At 32.1% G+C, this 14,872-nt stretch overlaps 4 protein-coding genes across 9 annotated transcripts in view; 3 read left to right on the forward strand and 1 right to left on the reverse strand.

Moving 5' to 3' along the window:
- On the forward strand, positions 1–2,124 carry LOC122506545 (facilitated trehalose transporter Tret1-like). Its single transcript, XM_043618790.1, has 3 exons — positions 1–323; positions 393–755; positions 890–2,124. Exons 1-3 carry the CDS (start codon positions 221–223, stop codon positions 1,882–1,884), a joined length of 1,461 nt encoding a protein of 486 aa, XP_043474725.1. The 5' UTR covers positions 1–220; the 3' UTR covers positions 1,885–2,124.
- LOC122506541 (facilitated trehalose transporter Tret1-like) lies at positions 1,754–4,994 on the forward strand. Of its 3 annotated transcripts, none has more exons than XM_043618783.1 (4): positions 1,754–1,879; positions 2,152–2,266; positions 2,365–2,459; positions 2,943–4,994. In XM_043618783.1, exons 2-4 carry the CDS (start codon positions 2,214–2,216, stop codon positions 4,334–4,336), a joined length of 1,542 nt encoding a protein of 513 aa, XP_043474718.1. In that variant the 5' UTR covers positions 1,754–1,879; positions 2,152–2,213; the 3' UTR covers positions 4,337–4,994. The 3 variants fall into 3 exon arrangements, with proteins under 3 accessions (XP_043474718.1, XP_043474719.1, XP_043474720.1); XM_043618784.1 differs by having other exon boundaries at positions 2,371–2,459; XM_043618785.1 differs by lacking the exon at positions 1,754–1,879 and having other exon boundaries at positions 2,201–2,266; positions 2,351–2,459.
- LOC122506543 (facilitated trehalose transporter Tret1-like) lies at positions 4,922–7,772 on the forward strand. 2 transcript variants are annotated; one of them, XM_043618786.1, is made up of 4 exons: positions 4,922–5,002; positions 5,708–5,759; positions 5,831–5,960; positions 6,083–7,772. In XM_043618786.1, exons 2-4 carry the CDS (start codon positions 5,727–5,729, stop codon positions 7,444–7,446), a joined length of 1,527 nt encoding a protein of 508 aa, XP_043474721.1. In that variant the 5' UTR covers positions 4,922–5,002; positions 5,708–5,726; the 3' UTR covers positions 7,447–7,772. The 2 variants fall into 2 exon arrangements, with proteins under 2 accessions (XP_043474721.1, XP_043474722.1); XM_043618787.1 differs by having other exon boundaries at positions 4,924–5,002; positions 5,679–5,759.
- LOC122506540 (L-ascorbate oxidase-like) overlaps positions 7,632–14,872 on the reverse strand; it is a 25,804-nt gene continuing 18,563 nt past the window's right edge. For all 3 annotated transcript variants that reach the window (XM_043618782.1, XM_043618781.1, XM_043618780.1), the window contains 8 exons: positions 13,402–13,501; positions 10,786–10,906; positions 10,168–10,378; positions 9,621–10,022; positions 9,169–9,519; positions 8,807–9,088; positions 8,033–8,248; positions 7,632–7,945 (listed from right to left, as the gene is read on the reverse strand). In XM_043618782.1, coding sequence (XP_043474717.1) covers positions 7,794–7,945; positions 8,033–8,248; positions 8,807–9,088; positions 9,169–9,519; positions 9,621–10,022; positions 10,168–10,378; positions 10,786–10,906; positions 13,402–13,501 — 1,835 coding nt within the window. In that variant the 3' untranslated portion in view covers positions 7,632–7,793. The remainder of the gene's footprint in view (positions 7,946–8,032; positions 8,249–8,806; positions 9,089–9,168; positions 9,520–9,620; positions 10,023–10,167; positions 10,379–10,785; positions 10,907–13,401; positions 13,502–14,872) is intronic.

The following is a 14,872-nucleotide window of genomic DNA, read 5'->3' on the forward strand; positions in this document are numbered from 1 at the left end:
GTTATTAAAATACAAAAAAGTGCATTTAACTTCCAGCTTGCTTCTAACGAAGAAAAATAGTAGTTTATATTATAGAACAAAAAATTGCAGAACTAACTTTCAAATGTTTCCGAGAACATTTCTATTAGAGAATTATTAACATTAGAGAACTTTCTATTTGAATTTTATTAATACCAAGAAACAAGGAAGAGGATGCAGTAAATGTTTAAAATATTTTGCGATGATTATCAACAATGATCAGAATTTCGAAACTAATTTACAAGTGGACGGAGATCATTCCAAAAAAGGCAGTAGGCTAATGCAGCTAATTGCTGGATTCAGTGGTAATTACCTAACCTAACGTACTTTTCTCAGATTCTTAAATACAAATTTCCTTTAGCAAATTTTTTCAGCTTCTCTTTCGGTAGCTGCAGCAGGAGTAAGTAACGCCTGGACATCACCGGCACTTCCTCACTTGAAGAGCAATTCTTCAACATTTCCCGTTAATGACGAACAAGGAGCGTGGATTATTTCAATCTATAATCTCAGTGACATCATTGGATCAATATTAGTAATTCTTCTCATCGATCGGATTGGGAGAAAAATCAGTTTACTACTGAGTGGCCTACCGTTCCTTCTCTCTTGGCTTCTCACCATCTATGCCACTAATTACCAACATCTTCTAATCGCCAGGTTTATTGCCGGAATTGGTCAAGGTTGCTCCTACGCAGCAATTGTAATCTACTTATCAGAAATTGCTGATAAAAACATAAGAGGTGATTTTTGAAAAGTTCAGAACAGATTTCACTAAGATACTGTAGCATGCTACAGCATCTCAGTGAAATCTGATCTGAACTTTTCAAAAATCAGATTTTAGTAAAAAGCGACTTTATATGTGGATCTCTTGCAGGTATTTTGATCAGCATCATGCGGATAATGTCAGTACTGGCAGGTTTTCTACTGACAATTGTGGGATCATTCTGTACTTACGAAACACTGAATTTTTCATGTATGTCAATACCAATTTTATTTCTCGCTATATTTGTATTCATGCCCGAAAGTCCGTATTACTTTTTGCTGCGAAACAAAGAGGAGGATGCGGTAAAGTGTCTGGTGATCTTAAGAGGAATTACAAGTCAACAAACTGATTCCTTAATTAGGGAAATGAAATTAGACATAGAGAATGAACGGCACCTAAAGAATCACGCCCTCAAGGAATTATTCTTGAAGAAGCATAACCAAAAGGGTCTCTTGATAGTCGCCTGTATGAAAGTAACACAATTAATGACTGGACAGTCCGCAATTGTCAATTACACCGAAGAGATCTTTACCATAAGTGGATCATCATTAGAACCAAAAATATCGGTTGTAATTCTCGCCGGAGTTCGTGTGATTGCTTCCCTCATTGTTAGTGGCCTAATGGAACGTATCAGTAGGGGTTTGAATTTCTTCCTGTCCGGAATATTGGCTTCCATATTTTTAGCAGTGGTGGGTTTATTTTTTTTCCTCAAACAACAAACACTTGTTGACGTAACTCCAATCTTGTGGTTACCACTCGTCAGTCTAATTCTATTCGAATTAGTCTACTACATGGGATTGAATACCGTTCCCTACGCAATACAAGGAGAAATATTTCCAATTCACGTAAGAGGTATTGCCGTCTCTCTAGGTATGATGTTCGGATCAACTTGCTCCTTTATCACCACAATTGGCTATTACCAACTCACAAATATTTTCGGTATGCATACTGCATTTTGGTTTTTTGCCACTATCGCAATTTTTGGATCAATCATCTCCCTTCTAATCATCCCATCAACAAATGGTAAAACCCTAGAGGAAATTCAAGCAATGAGAAATCCGGATATGAAACAAAAACTCGATTTGGAAAGATGTGAGAAAAGTTAGTAATATATACCCTCTTGTTTCTTTATTTCATTTAATAAAAAAAATATTTTCTTGAAAAATAGCTAAAAGTGTTCGCAGAAGATGATTAATAAACTTGGTTGATAATGTTACTGCAATCGTGTAATTATATAGATAAGAATATTACCGTTTAAATGCAAATAGAACAAATTCTAGTGTGTGTTTTGCAAAATAAAAAAAACTTGTGTACAATTTAGGAAATAAAGAATTGATTATTTTTAATTCCATTAAATCGTTAATTTTTTTTAGAAAATTTCGAAAGTAATTTCTAGAACACTGGAAAAAAAGATAAAGTTTTATAAATAGCAGAAATGATAAAAAAACAAGAAAGTTCAAGTTCAGATACAAATTCATTGTCAAACAGGTAACTAGTCTTACGATATAATAATGTCTATTTCGAAATTTATCCAAATTTCCTTGAAAGTGAATACAGAAAACTTTTTTTTAGTGAATATTTTTAAGTTTTAGTAATACCATCAACAATATGAAGAATAAAATTTTGACTAAATTTTCAACAAGAGGAAAATGCCAAATGCAGTACATTGCTTGTTTTAGTGGTAAGATTTGATATAATTAATATTAATAGAATTCATAGAATTATAATAATTTAAACAGTGGTAGAAAAAATGTTATCTAATTTTTCAAGTTACGAAGTTTAAATAGTGTTCTATTATCTTCATACTAATCTATTTAATTAAACACTGAATTAAGAAATATACAATTATTCAAAAAGTGCAGCAAATAATAAAAATAACTGAATTTTTAAAATATATTGCAAGGAAAGGAAAATTCTTGTCAAAGTTTGAAAATAATTATTTCAAGTTCAGAATCAAAAACTAGTTATTACAATCAATTATTAAAACTCAATAACAATTTTATTGTTTCGTGAAATAATATTGTTTTTCAACCTTTATAAAAATTCGATTGTATAAATTACAAAAACCTTTTTTAACCTGAAAGAAAGTACCCTATTCGGAATTATTTGCGAAAAATCGAAATGTTTTGAATTACAATTTTTATCAATGAAATTAATTCGACAGGTTCGTTGGCTACTGCGGCGTGTTTGATAAACACCTCCTGGACTTCGCCAGCAGTTCCATATTTAAAGAGCGGCGAATCAAAATTCCCGGTCACGGACACACAAGGCGCTTGGATTGTGTCACTGTACAATTTTGGTGATATATTCGGAACACCATTAACTCTCTTATTTCTCGATCGAATTGGAAGAAAGTACACAATGCTTCTGTACGGCATACCGGCAATAACATCATGGCTACTAATTATTTTCGCAAACAATTTTATCGATCTCTATATCGCTCGTTTCATTGGTGGTATCGGTCATGGCTTCGTTATAAGTACAACGGTTATTTATCTCGCTGAAATTTCCGAGAAGGACTCGAGAATAACACTATTCACAATAATGAGAGTGACCGGAAGTTGTGTTGGTTTTGTGGCAACGACAATTGGATCACTACTGTCTTACGAAATTTTAAATATTACCTGTCTTATAGTACCAATTATTTTTCTCCTCTTATTTTCTTTTATGCCGGAAAGTCCCTATTATTTGCTACTAAAGGGCAATGAAGAGGAGGCAATAAAGTGTCTTATAAAATTACGCGGAAAAACGGACCAAGCACTAAATCGAGAGTCTTTGGAAAATGACATTGCAGAAATGAAACTGAACGTCGAGGGAATGAATTTTAAAATCAGTGCCTTTAGGGAATTGTTGTATCAGAAAAATAATCGTCAAGCAATGTTGGTTGTGTTATTCATGAAAATCACCCAATTCATGACGGGGAATCTAATAATCCTTGGTTATGCAGTCGAAATTTTTGAATTTGGCGGTTCATCCGTAAAATCCGGTACAGCTGCAATTATTCTAGCCGGAATTCGATTAATTTCTTCCCTACTTTCTGGATTACTACTAAATGCCATGGATATAAGGTCTAATTTTCTAATTTCCGGACTATTGGGTGCATTATGTATGTTTACGTTGGGGATTTATTTTTATATGAAACACTTGGGTGAAAATGTTTCGTCATTCTCGTGGCTACCACTGACGGCACTCATTATTTTTGAATTGATCACCTATTTGGGTATTGCGATAATACCATTTATTCTTCAAGGTGAATTATTTCCCATGCAAGTGAAAGGTGTTGCCGGTGTTTTTGGAACAATTGTCGGTTCAATTTGTACATTTGCAAGTACCACAGGTTATAATGCATTGAATGATGCTGTTGGTTTTCATGCGTCATTTTGGCTCTTTGGTTTCACCAGCTTTTTCGGATCACTTATTACATATTCCATTACACCCGAGACAAGAGGCAAAACACTTGAGGAGATACAAGCAATGAATAATCCGGAAATAAAGAAAAAATTATATTTAGTGCGATTGAGGAGATTAGATTCGAACATGAGTACCACACAGTATTAAAATTTTATTGCTGTAAAGAGGATTTTTTTACCCATTTAGATGGCGGGTCACTTTTTAAAAACCTGAAGGATTTAATTGAAACTTTTAACTTTGGGGGTTTTTGGGACCCAAAATAAGAATTTGACAACAGATTTGCAAAATTCAAAATGGCGGATGATCCAACATGGCGACAATTTTAAAAAATCAACGGATTCGCCTAAAAATTGTTACTCGGGGGTTTTTGGGGTCGCTGATTACGAAACTGATATCAGATTTAAAAAAATTTAAATAGCGAATCTAATATAACGACCAAAATGTTTAAAATTTTATTACATTTGATTGAAACCCATTATTTCAAAAGACTTTTTTACACATTTTGATTAGAATACCACAAAAAACTGACATGCTAGTCAAATTATAAAAATAAACAATTTTTCATGACATGTAAAATTAGATATTTATATAATTTAAATACCAATAGAGAAATAAAGAACAATTTGGAGGCAAGAGCACAATGCAACAGGAAATAAAGTTAAATAACGTTACAACTTTCATTCAAGTCGAATTACTATAACACGTGAAGACTGAATTAGTCAAGGATAGTTACTGTAATAGATAGCGTCGAGTCGATCTCAATTGTATTCTAATGTATCATTAAAATAATTTATTTTCACCTAAATTGACATTGTGAGTTACATTTAATTATACGCATCCTTCTTTATACCCGATTACTATTTTTACAATACAAATTCAGCAAATTTGGAAACAAATTTGAATTTTAAATCTAAATTTTTATATTCTCTTAAAAAATGAGGAGTTCTTGTTAATAAAATTATTTATTTGATTAATCAATAAACTAATTATGTTTATTATGTACTAATACACAATTGAAAAATCTAGGATCAAAAATAAGTCTCATGAACTATTCACGTTAATTTATCAACATTTATCTGTTTGACATAATACTATCGTAATTTTAGACACAAACCTCTATCTTCTGTCTGTTAATCATAAGATGCAGTTATTTAAAAAATTATCGTATTTGATGATTGATATCATCTATAAACAGTTAAGCAATAATATTTCATTCCTAGTTCTCTCATTATACCCACTTGAAGTAAACTAACCGAATTAGAATTCACATCGAATGTTTAATATTTTTTACAAACAGTTTTTAATCATTGTTTTTCTAAATTTTTACATATCATCAAATTGTGCAAAGTAATTATGAGAGGATTTTTTAATTAGAATTTCACAAAAGAACCGTTAATCGAATCTCAATAGTCACCCTCGAAGATAATGTGTATAAATTACTCCAGAATGTACCACAATATTTTTTACTAAAATTCCCTTAAATTTAAAGTTTAATCAAAATTATTACCATCCAAAAAGACGAGACGACAAATTCAATATGGAGGAAGATAATTATTTGCTAAAAACAAAGGTAAATTTAACAAAAAGAAAGTGTTGTTTTAGTTTTGGAAAAATAGATTTGAAATTTATTATTTACTTCAGGATTCGAGAGCTGAGTCTAGAATTGAAAATCTAGAATTGAAAAATAATTTTAAACATCAGGAAGAAGACGTAGGTGATGAATCCTTGAAAGAGGGAAATAATATGATGCAATTTATTGCCGGTATAACAGGTAAGTTTTTTTTACTTTTACTCAAATGACGGATCTATTTCAACTTAATTTAATTTCCTCGGTTTATTTTAACATTACAATCATAATACGATCTCCGAAAACTAAATATGTTTTGTTTCCAGCTTCCCTATCAGTGGCGGTCCTGTCAGCAAATATTGTTTGGAATTCACCAGGAATTCCCCATCTGAAGAGCAATGCATCTGATTTTCCAGTAACTGACACACAAGGTGGTTGGATAATTTCCATATATCATTTTTCGGATATTATCGGCTCTCTTCTCAATATCCTCCTAATCGATAGAATAGGTAGAAAATTTAGTCTCCTTCTCACTGGAATTCCAGCCCTAATCGCTTGGATTTTGATCATTAATGCAAAAAACTATATTTACGTGCTAATTGCAAAATTTATCGCTGGAATCGGTCAAGGTTTCACCTACAACACGGTAGTGATATATTTAGCCGAAATTGCCGAAAAGGACATTAGAGGAAGTCTTGTTGCAATTATGCGGACAATTCAGGCTCTTTTTCATTTTGGACTAACAGCCGTTGGGACTTTTTTTCCCTATCAAATTTTAAATTATACTTGCATATTTATACCAATTTTATTTCTCAGCACATTTTCGTTCATGCCTGAGAGTCCGTATTTCTTTTTACTACAAGGAAGGGACGATGATGCTTTGAAAAGTTTAATGAGACTGAGAGGACACTCGAATTCGTTGGTGTTAAAAAAGGTTGTTAGGGAAATGAAACTCGACATTGAGGAGAAGGAAAGATACAAAACAAATTCAGTGAGGGAATTATTTTTGAGAAACTACAATCGGAAGTGTATGTTCATTGTCATTTGTATGAAACTCACTCAAGTTATGGCAGGTCATAGTGCGATTTTAAACTACACGCAGGAGATCTTTTATCACAGTGGATCATCAATTCCGCCGAAAATTTCGGTTCTAATTCTATCGGGAATTGTTCTGGTATCAACTTTGGCAGCTGGTGTCATTATGGATCGAATTAGTAAACGTATCACCTTTCTTGTTTCTGGAATATTGTCCGGTGTCTTCTTAGGTGCGGTAGGAATATTTTTCTTTTTGAAATTTTCTGCAAAAGTCGACGTTACTTCTATTACGTGGTTACCACTATCATCGCTAATCTTATACGCAATTGTCTACTATTTGGGAATTGCAATAATACCCTATATCTTGCAAGGTGAATTGTTTGCTATGAACGTTAAAGGAGCGGCTGTGGCGTTTGGAATGATTATTGGCTCCTGCTTTTCATTTACATCCAATACGGGATACAATTATATCAGTATTCATGCTGGGGTTTATATTGCATTTTGGTTTTATTCAATTGTTGCAATTATTGGATCAGTTCTCACTTTTAGGATAACACCGGAATCGAATAGAAAAACTTTGGAGGAAATCCACGCAATGGAGAATCCAGAGATGAAACGAAAACTGGAATTAGAACGTATAGGTCAACAGCAGTGAATGTACTGATCAGATCAGTGGAGAGAACACAAACGAACGAATTCAACATTAACACAGTGGACAAGCATATTAAAATAAAAACTTCTTTTCGTTGGCACCCCCAGGAGAACAAACGACGAACAGCAAATATCCTACATCTGAAATTCCCGCTAACTGAAACAAAAAATAACCAAAAAACAAACATCTAACAACACAAAGAAACATTTATTTACAAAACTTATAAACTGCGAAAAAACTTACTCGAAATCTAATAGTAGAAAATCATTAAAACTAACAACTTCTGTAAAATTAATTATGTACATATTAAAGACTATTTACAGCAATCACTTGTCACAGTTTTTTTCAGTCTAGATAAGAAAATAATCTGGTCCAACAAAAGATCCACATTTTGGAAAATCCTCTGGTGCCTGAACCATATCACTTTGTTCCCCAACTTGTAAAATAACGTCTAATCCCCTAGTCCATTCGGGAGCATGTTCGTCACGCAGCATCCAATAGCCTAGAAATTATCATTTGCTGATTTATCTGCTAAATTTTATCATTTCCTAAGAAAGAAATGGACAATGTTATGCTTATCAATAATTACCAGGATTATCGGCCTTGAATCTGATAGCAACAGCTCCGAATTTTGGTACAATCACAGTATCTTTGAGTGGTGCGTGATCTAAATTTCGAAAGAAGAGTGAATCCTGCTCGTCTAGTTTCTTAACTTCCTCTAAAGTTATACTTTTTGAAAATGTTCTGGCACCAACCACGTAAAAACTGTATCCATGTAGATGGTACACTAAGTCTTCTAAGCCAGCTTTAAAAATTCATATGTATTTATTAATTGATTTGTTGCAGATGTAGAAAGCCAAAATGTGAAAAGCGAACTCGAGTTGTGCAAAGCGAATTGAAAAGCGACTATTTACTGAAGTGCATACCAGAATTTTGTTACCAGAATGTTACCAGAATTTTTAATGACATTGTTAAGTATATATTCAGTCCGGATTAATTATGTAAATGTTGTCATAAACAGTATGAAAGTCTACACCACTTAATGGTTGATCCCCCAGTTCGGATGTGCGAGCGGATTTCCCTTAAATGTTTCAATCGAACCTACTGATCGCCTGTCGTCCGCGAATCTCGTTTTACTTAAAATATTTCTAGTAACGTTTATTTCAATGTCAAAAGGTAAAGATCCGTGGTAGTATTAGCATATGAAGTGTACATTGCATGAATTATTATTGTTTTTTGATAGTTCACCTATCTGGTGATGGGGAATTTAAATAAAGCAACTGCAATGTGTATCAGGACAAGCCAACAGCAGCAAAAGCATTAAACCTTCACCCATAAATCTATAAATAATTTTCTCAATTACCTTGATCCAGAAGAATGATCTCCACAGTTGCTCCCAATGGGATTTTTCTTAGATGAACACATTCACAAGTGGAACTGGTGACATCCTCCAATTTACGAGGTAAGGACGAACTTTGACATCGATTATTATCCGATACAAGTAAATTTGATTCCTCATTCTCTCCGAATCCTGAGCAAAACATTGTTTCCTGAATATCAACCCCTTGGGTCAATAGAGGAGACGAAGGATACGTAAACGTGGCGTTATCGATATTCAGAACCTTAGTCTCTACGTTACCACTTCCTGAAACCGAAATAAAAATTGTATACTCTCGATAAACATTTTCTATATTTTATAGCAGTGGAAATTAAAGTCAAACTTACCCGAAAATTCATGACCCTGAATCTTGTAATTAATCGGTAGATAAATCTTGACATCCACATATGGATTAGACAACAACATAGGCATTTTACGAATAGACGTTACTTCAGTAACGCAAATTTTCTCCGGATTCTCACAAGTATTCGCTGGATCTGTTGTCATGAAAGATTCCGAATTCAAATCACCATTTTTCCCTTCCAATGAATTTGGCGGTGAATCATTACTTGATCCCTTGTATCTAACAATTGCGGATCCGCCACTTACTTTCGATCTGCAATCTTCGGATGGTTTCACATTCATCCAGTAGGTTGAAATTTGCTTATTCGCATGAAGTATAAAATCAGCTCTTTCGCCTAAATATTTAAAAATAAATAAATATGAAGATCAAATAATTTTTGATTTAGTCTACCATTCTACAATTTAGAACTTTCAGGAATTAAAAGTAAGAACAAACCTTTCGCCAACGTGATCGAATTAACTTTTTGAGCAGACACTGGATGACCATCGAGGGCAATTAATACTAGAGGATGACCATCAACAGAAAGAGTCATAGGACAGGAACCAGAACCAGCTCCATTCGCAACTCGGAATCTGTGCCTTCGTCCTGGGGTGACGACGAAATTTGTCAATGGAACTTCAGGTCCATTAGGCTGCCTTCCTTTTCCATTGACAAGAATAGTATCCATTTCGGTTACATCTCCATTTGAAGAACTTTCCGGTACGTTAGGCTGCTGCCATTGGCTTAAAAGTATCACATGGTTCGGATCATCGATGTCGTATAAATCCCTATGTGGTTCTAATAATTGCGCTTGTCGTACAATTAAGGAACCGAAAACTCCGTTCGCAACGTCAGCACCTGTAAATTTTGTTTTTGAATATCAAAATTAAGTGCTAAATTCATAAATGCTAGTTGAGATGAAGTTAAGATAAAGCTAAGATCGTCGTTTCTTTCGACAATGACCTCTATTCTAAAACAATAATTAAAAGGTGAAAGTAGTAACCGGAATGAGCGTGCCAGAGATGAGTTCCAGGTGCGGACGCTCGAAATTTATATTGAAAGGTCGTGTAACTAGGAATTGGACACTGCGTTACTAACGGAGCTCCATCCATGCAGGGTGTTTCGATTTGAGGTTGTCCTCTCCAATGTATCACTGCAGCTTTCCCTGGCAGTCTATTCACAACATCCACCACTAAGATGTCATTTTCACAAACCTGCAATTTGTTCATTCCTAATTAATTTTTATTACCCAGATGGTAAATTTTTGTTTAAATCTTTAATACATCCAGAAAGATATGTATCTAAAGTTTTAGCGGTCGGAAATTTATTCAAAGTTAAAGGGACATTGTTTCCAAGATTAAAGATCATCTTATGATGAGGCAGTCAAATTATATCAACTGATAAGATCATGTTTCCAAAATAGTAGTAAGAAATTATTTTGTAACCAAATTAAAGGAATTTGCTCCAATACCCATTCGGTAATTCAGCTTTTTGTTCTTTCTACGTATTTACTAGATTAGATAATTTTTATCATTCGTTCGTAGGATAATTATAAAAAATATAATAGCAGCATACTTCTTACTTCTTGAAGTGCGTAATTAAAACATAAAAAACTAATTACCTGAATACTAGGTCCAGGCATTTGTCGATTGGCAGTAAAGAGACCCCTTTTTCTTCCATCAGCAGAAACGCAATGCTTTGCTAAACATGCTGTTTCATTGTGAGGACATTCTCCACAGGATCTGCAAAAAATGTTTTTTCGTTAAAACTCTATTTATCAATTTGAGAATTAAAAATTTGTATCCGGTTTCTTATATAAATTTTACGATAGCAGTGAAATCGTCATCTTCAGTCGGATAATTTTGGCGAAAGAGACTTTTACGCAATAATTTTTGTTACGAGGTAAATATATCTATACATTAACCGAAAGGATACTTTTACCGGAGATCTGCTTTCAGGGAGAAATGAAGTTGGAGAAGGTAAACGTCAATTCAAGGTTAACTACCTTTGCACTTTATAATAAACTTGAGAGCAGAATATCTCAAGGTCCGAGAAGTTAATAAAAAGTTTTCATTCCTATCAGGAAGAACATTTGTAAAAGAAACACCAAAACAAAATTTTGCGTAACAATCAACATATTTTCATTTCTAAAAGTATTACCACAAAAATGTAACCTGGATTTTATTATTAAAAAGTAAAAAATACACTTTTTGTTTAACTGGAACATTATACAAATTAGTCTCGCGTCACTTTCAAGACAAGAAGTAATACAATACATAAGAACGATTGAAAGTTACTCACTCAAATTACGTACTTTCTATTAAATTTCCTGCTTTGGATAAAAATTGTCAAATCACAATGTTCAAGCCCTAAATTGAGCCTATTACATTCGCAAAGCAACTCTCCTGCTCGTCCATGCTGAATTGTAATTCGATCTTGGAATGTTTTTCTAAAATGCACTTCTAAAACTTTCTACAAAAAAAAAAAAAAAAGAAGCGGTGTGAAAGTATCAGGATCAATCAATCTAAGAGTACCTTTGATGAACTCTGAACGAGGAAAGTGTTACCAATTTAATTGAAGAAGAAAAATTATTCTACGATTAATCGAGATTTTCACATTCGTCTTTTTGTACTATCATGTCTTTTTCCTCCGTCGGCTATTAGAATTGATTAATACATGATTTGAAAATAGAACACTTTTAGCAGAAGGAATCGAAACAAATGAGATAATTTCAGGTTGGAGTGACTTTGCAAGAAAGAAATTCTAAACTTTCTAGGAAGTAAATCAAAACATCAGTGACATATTGTTGTAGAAGGAGGATCTGCAAGAAAAGAAGGATGAGGTTTGACAGGGACTGAAAGTTGTTCTCGAAAAGGCAGTGATGGGACCTATAACAGTCGGGGGATGAAGCTCGCTGCTGTAGTCACCGACCAGGAAGAAACGGATCAGCAGGAGAAGCTGGGACACATAAAGAATAAATTTATGCGCTTACAAAAATGATTTTGTAATTTCCACAATCGAAGTTTATTAAAGTTTGAATATCAAAACACAACGTTCACTTAGAAAGAAATGCATCATCAGTATCTTGAATACCACCAAAAAAGGTTTTTGTAATTTCCACAATCGAATTTTATTAAAGTTAGAATATCAAACACAACATTCACTTAGAAAGAGATGCATCATCAGTATCTTGAATACCACCAAAAAAGATTTTTGTAATTTCCACAATCGAATTTTATTAAAGTTTGAATATCAAACACAACATTCACTTAGAAAGAGATGCATCATCAGTATCTTGAATACCACCAAAAAAGATTTTTGTAATTTCCACAATCGAATTTTATTACAGTTTGAATATCAAATACAGTAGAAACAATAAAAATTATTCGACAAATCCGCCAGGAATCAAAGTCAAGGTAAAAAAATTAAATAAAAATATACCATTTCGAAATTTTTTGTAAAACATTAAAACTTCTTCGAAACATGTTCGAAATAATGAATAGAACATTAACAACTTTTTAACACTCAAAATTGATTTCTATTCAAGTAATCGAAAATACAAAAGTAAATCATTGTGAGTACGAATCCTTTGATACGAAAACACATGTTCCATTTATAAAGTGCGGTTGTTCTTCCGCATTATAGATTGTATTACACTTGTTTCTTACATAACGGATTCCGCAATACCTCGGGTGTAAAATAGATTAGATTCGCGTGCAATGGCAATCTTTCAAAATTTTATTAAATCAAGTGCCTATTAACGGATTTATGTAATAATAAATAATAATTGTTTGTATACAATTATTATATTAAGAAATATCCTTTTTCTCTAAACACATAAAGAATCATTAATTTATGTTTAGACCCTCAATGTTTATGTAAATTTATCGAAACTATTAATTTACTAAATAATAGGACAAAAGCAATGGAAAATACTACATCATGTACAGATTTTAATAATTAGTAATTATTAATAATAATTTATAATTAATAATCATAATAATAATAATAATAATTACCTAGATAAAAAATTCAATAAATTCTTATTAGTGAAAGCAAAACTATGACAATAGATCCGAAACGTCTCCGATTTCAGAATTTAATTCTTTTTATATTGAATTAGTAGAAAATAACTATTACTTTATTTGCTTTTTGTCACCACCTTTTTTTTAAATATTTAAACCTTTTTATTACAAAATAATTATTAACTAATTTTAGTAAATCAAGAAATACTCACTTGCTTAGGGTTTGGAAGACTTCGAGTGTGAGTTTTACGCGGCAAATCATTGGCCAATCTAAGTGATGACATGGTCTATCACACGACAAGAAGGTCTGTTCTGAAAATTGAAAAAAAAATTACATAAATAAATACATAGGTATAAAATTTTATTTCTACTCACGAGTAGAAATAAGCATAACAGATAAAATAGAAACAAACAAATACTACAAAAACATTTAGACATTAAAGGACTAAACATCAAAAGCGACTGATTTCGAAACTTTTGAATTAATTTAACAAATTTTATTAACCAAAAGTATAAATATAAAAAACTAAAATATATAAAGCAAAGGAAAAATTAAATTGGGGATCCCAGAAGTTCACTGGCAAATTTTGATGCCTATACTTTTAGCAGAGGCCGGAAGGTATAATTATAATTAATTTACCTGCCCAACCCTGAGCCTGAGCAGTATATTTTACCTTCCGAACCCTACCTACTTTAGGGGCAAAAATTCAAAAAAAAAAAAAAAAAAATCAAAAATTCTTGGAATTTCAAGAACTAACCTCTTTTTATCGTAGGCAGAAAAAAAGAAAAAGATCATCAACGTAAGTAGAAATTTGCTTTATACTAATTTTAATAGAAAATTAAAACGATACTAGAGATAAAGTTAATTACAAATTTAAATGACCCTTAACATGTAATTACTTGAATATTTATTGAGACATTAAAGGATCGTCGACTAGTGCAAAATAAAAACAAGTCTTTTGATTATTTAACATCAAATTAATTATGACAAAAATGTATATATAATAATATATAGTAATAATTTGTATAATAAATAATATAAAAAATTTTTTTTTAATAGGTATTTTTAATTTTTACCAAGTTTTTAACCTTTTCAGACACGCATTTTTATTTTTATTGAATTCGCTTGATACTTATTACTCGGGGGTTTTTGGGGTCGCTGAATACAAATCTGAGGTTATTTTCAAGAAATACAAAATGGCGGATCCAATATGGCGGACAAGAAAATTAGAAATCGGCTGAATTCGCTTGAAAATGGTTACTCGTGTGTTTTTGGGTCACTGAGTACGAATCTATGGTCAGTTTTTAAAAATTCAAAAAGACTGATATTTTAGGCACATTAACAAATTTGATATAATTAACTCAAGAAAAACATAAAATTGTAGATTTAATAGATTTTTACCTATAAAAACAAAAACTTTTGAAATATTTAAAAAGTTATATTTAAAAAAAAATATTCTCCATATAATCAGCTAACATGGATAGAAAAACCTGTTAAGGTAACAACAGCTATAAAATTAGTCAAGAGAATTTTATGGTCGATTCTAAAAATGGAAAACACAACTTAGAATAGCAGTAAAAAAAATTAAAAAAGAAATTAATCTCATTTTTCAAAAACAAGACATTTTTATTGGCAGAAAAAAACTAGCATTTTTACTAAAAGCAGAATTTTTAATGTTGAAT

The sequence above is a fragment of the Leptopilina heterotoma genome, unplaced genomic scaffold, assembly GCF_015476425.1.
Source record: "Leptopilina heterotoma isolate Lh14 unplaced genomic scaffold, ASM1547642v1 Lhet_42, whole genome shotgun sequence".
NCBI classification, from domain to species: Eukaryota; Metazoa; Arthropoda; class Insecta; order Hymenoptera; family Figitidae; genus Leptopilina; species Leptopilina heterotoma.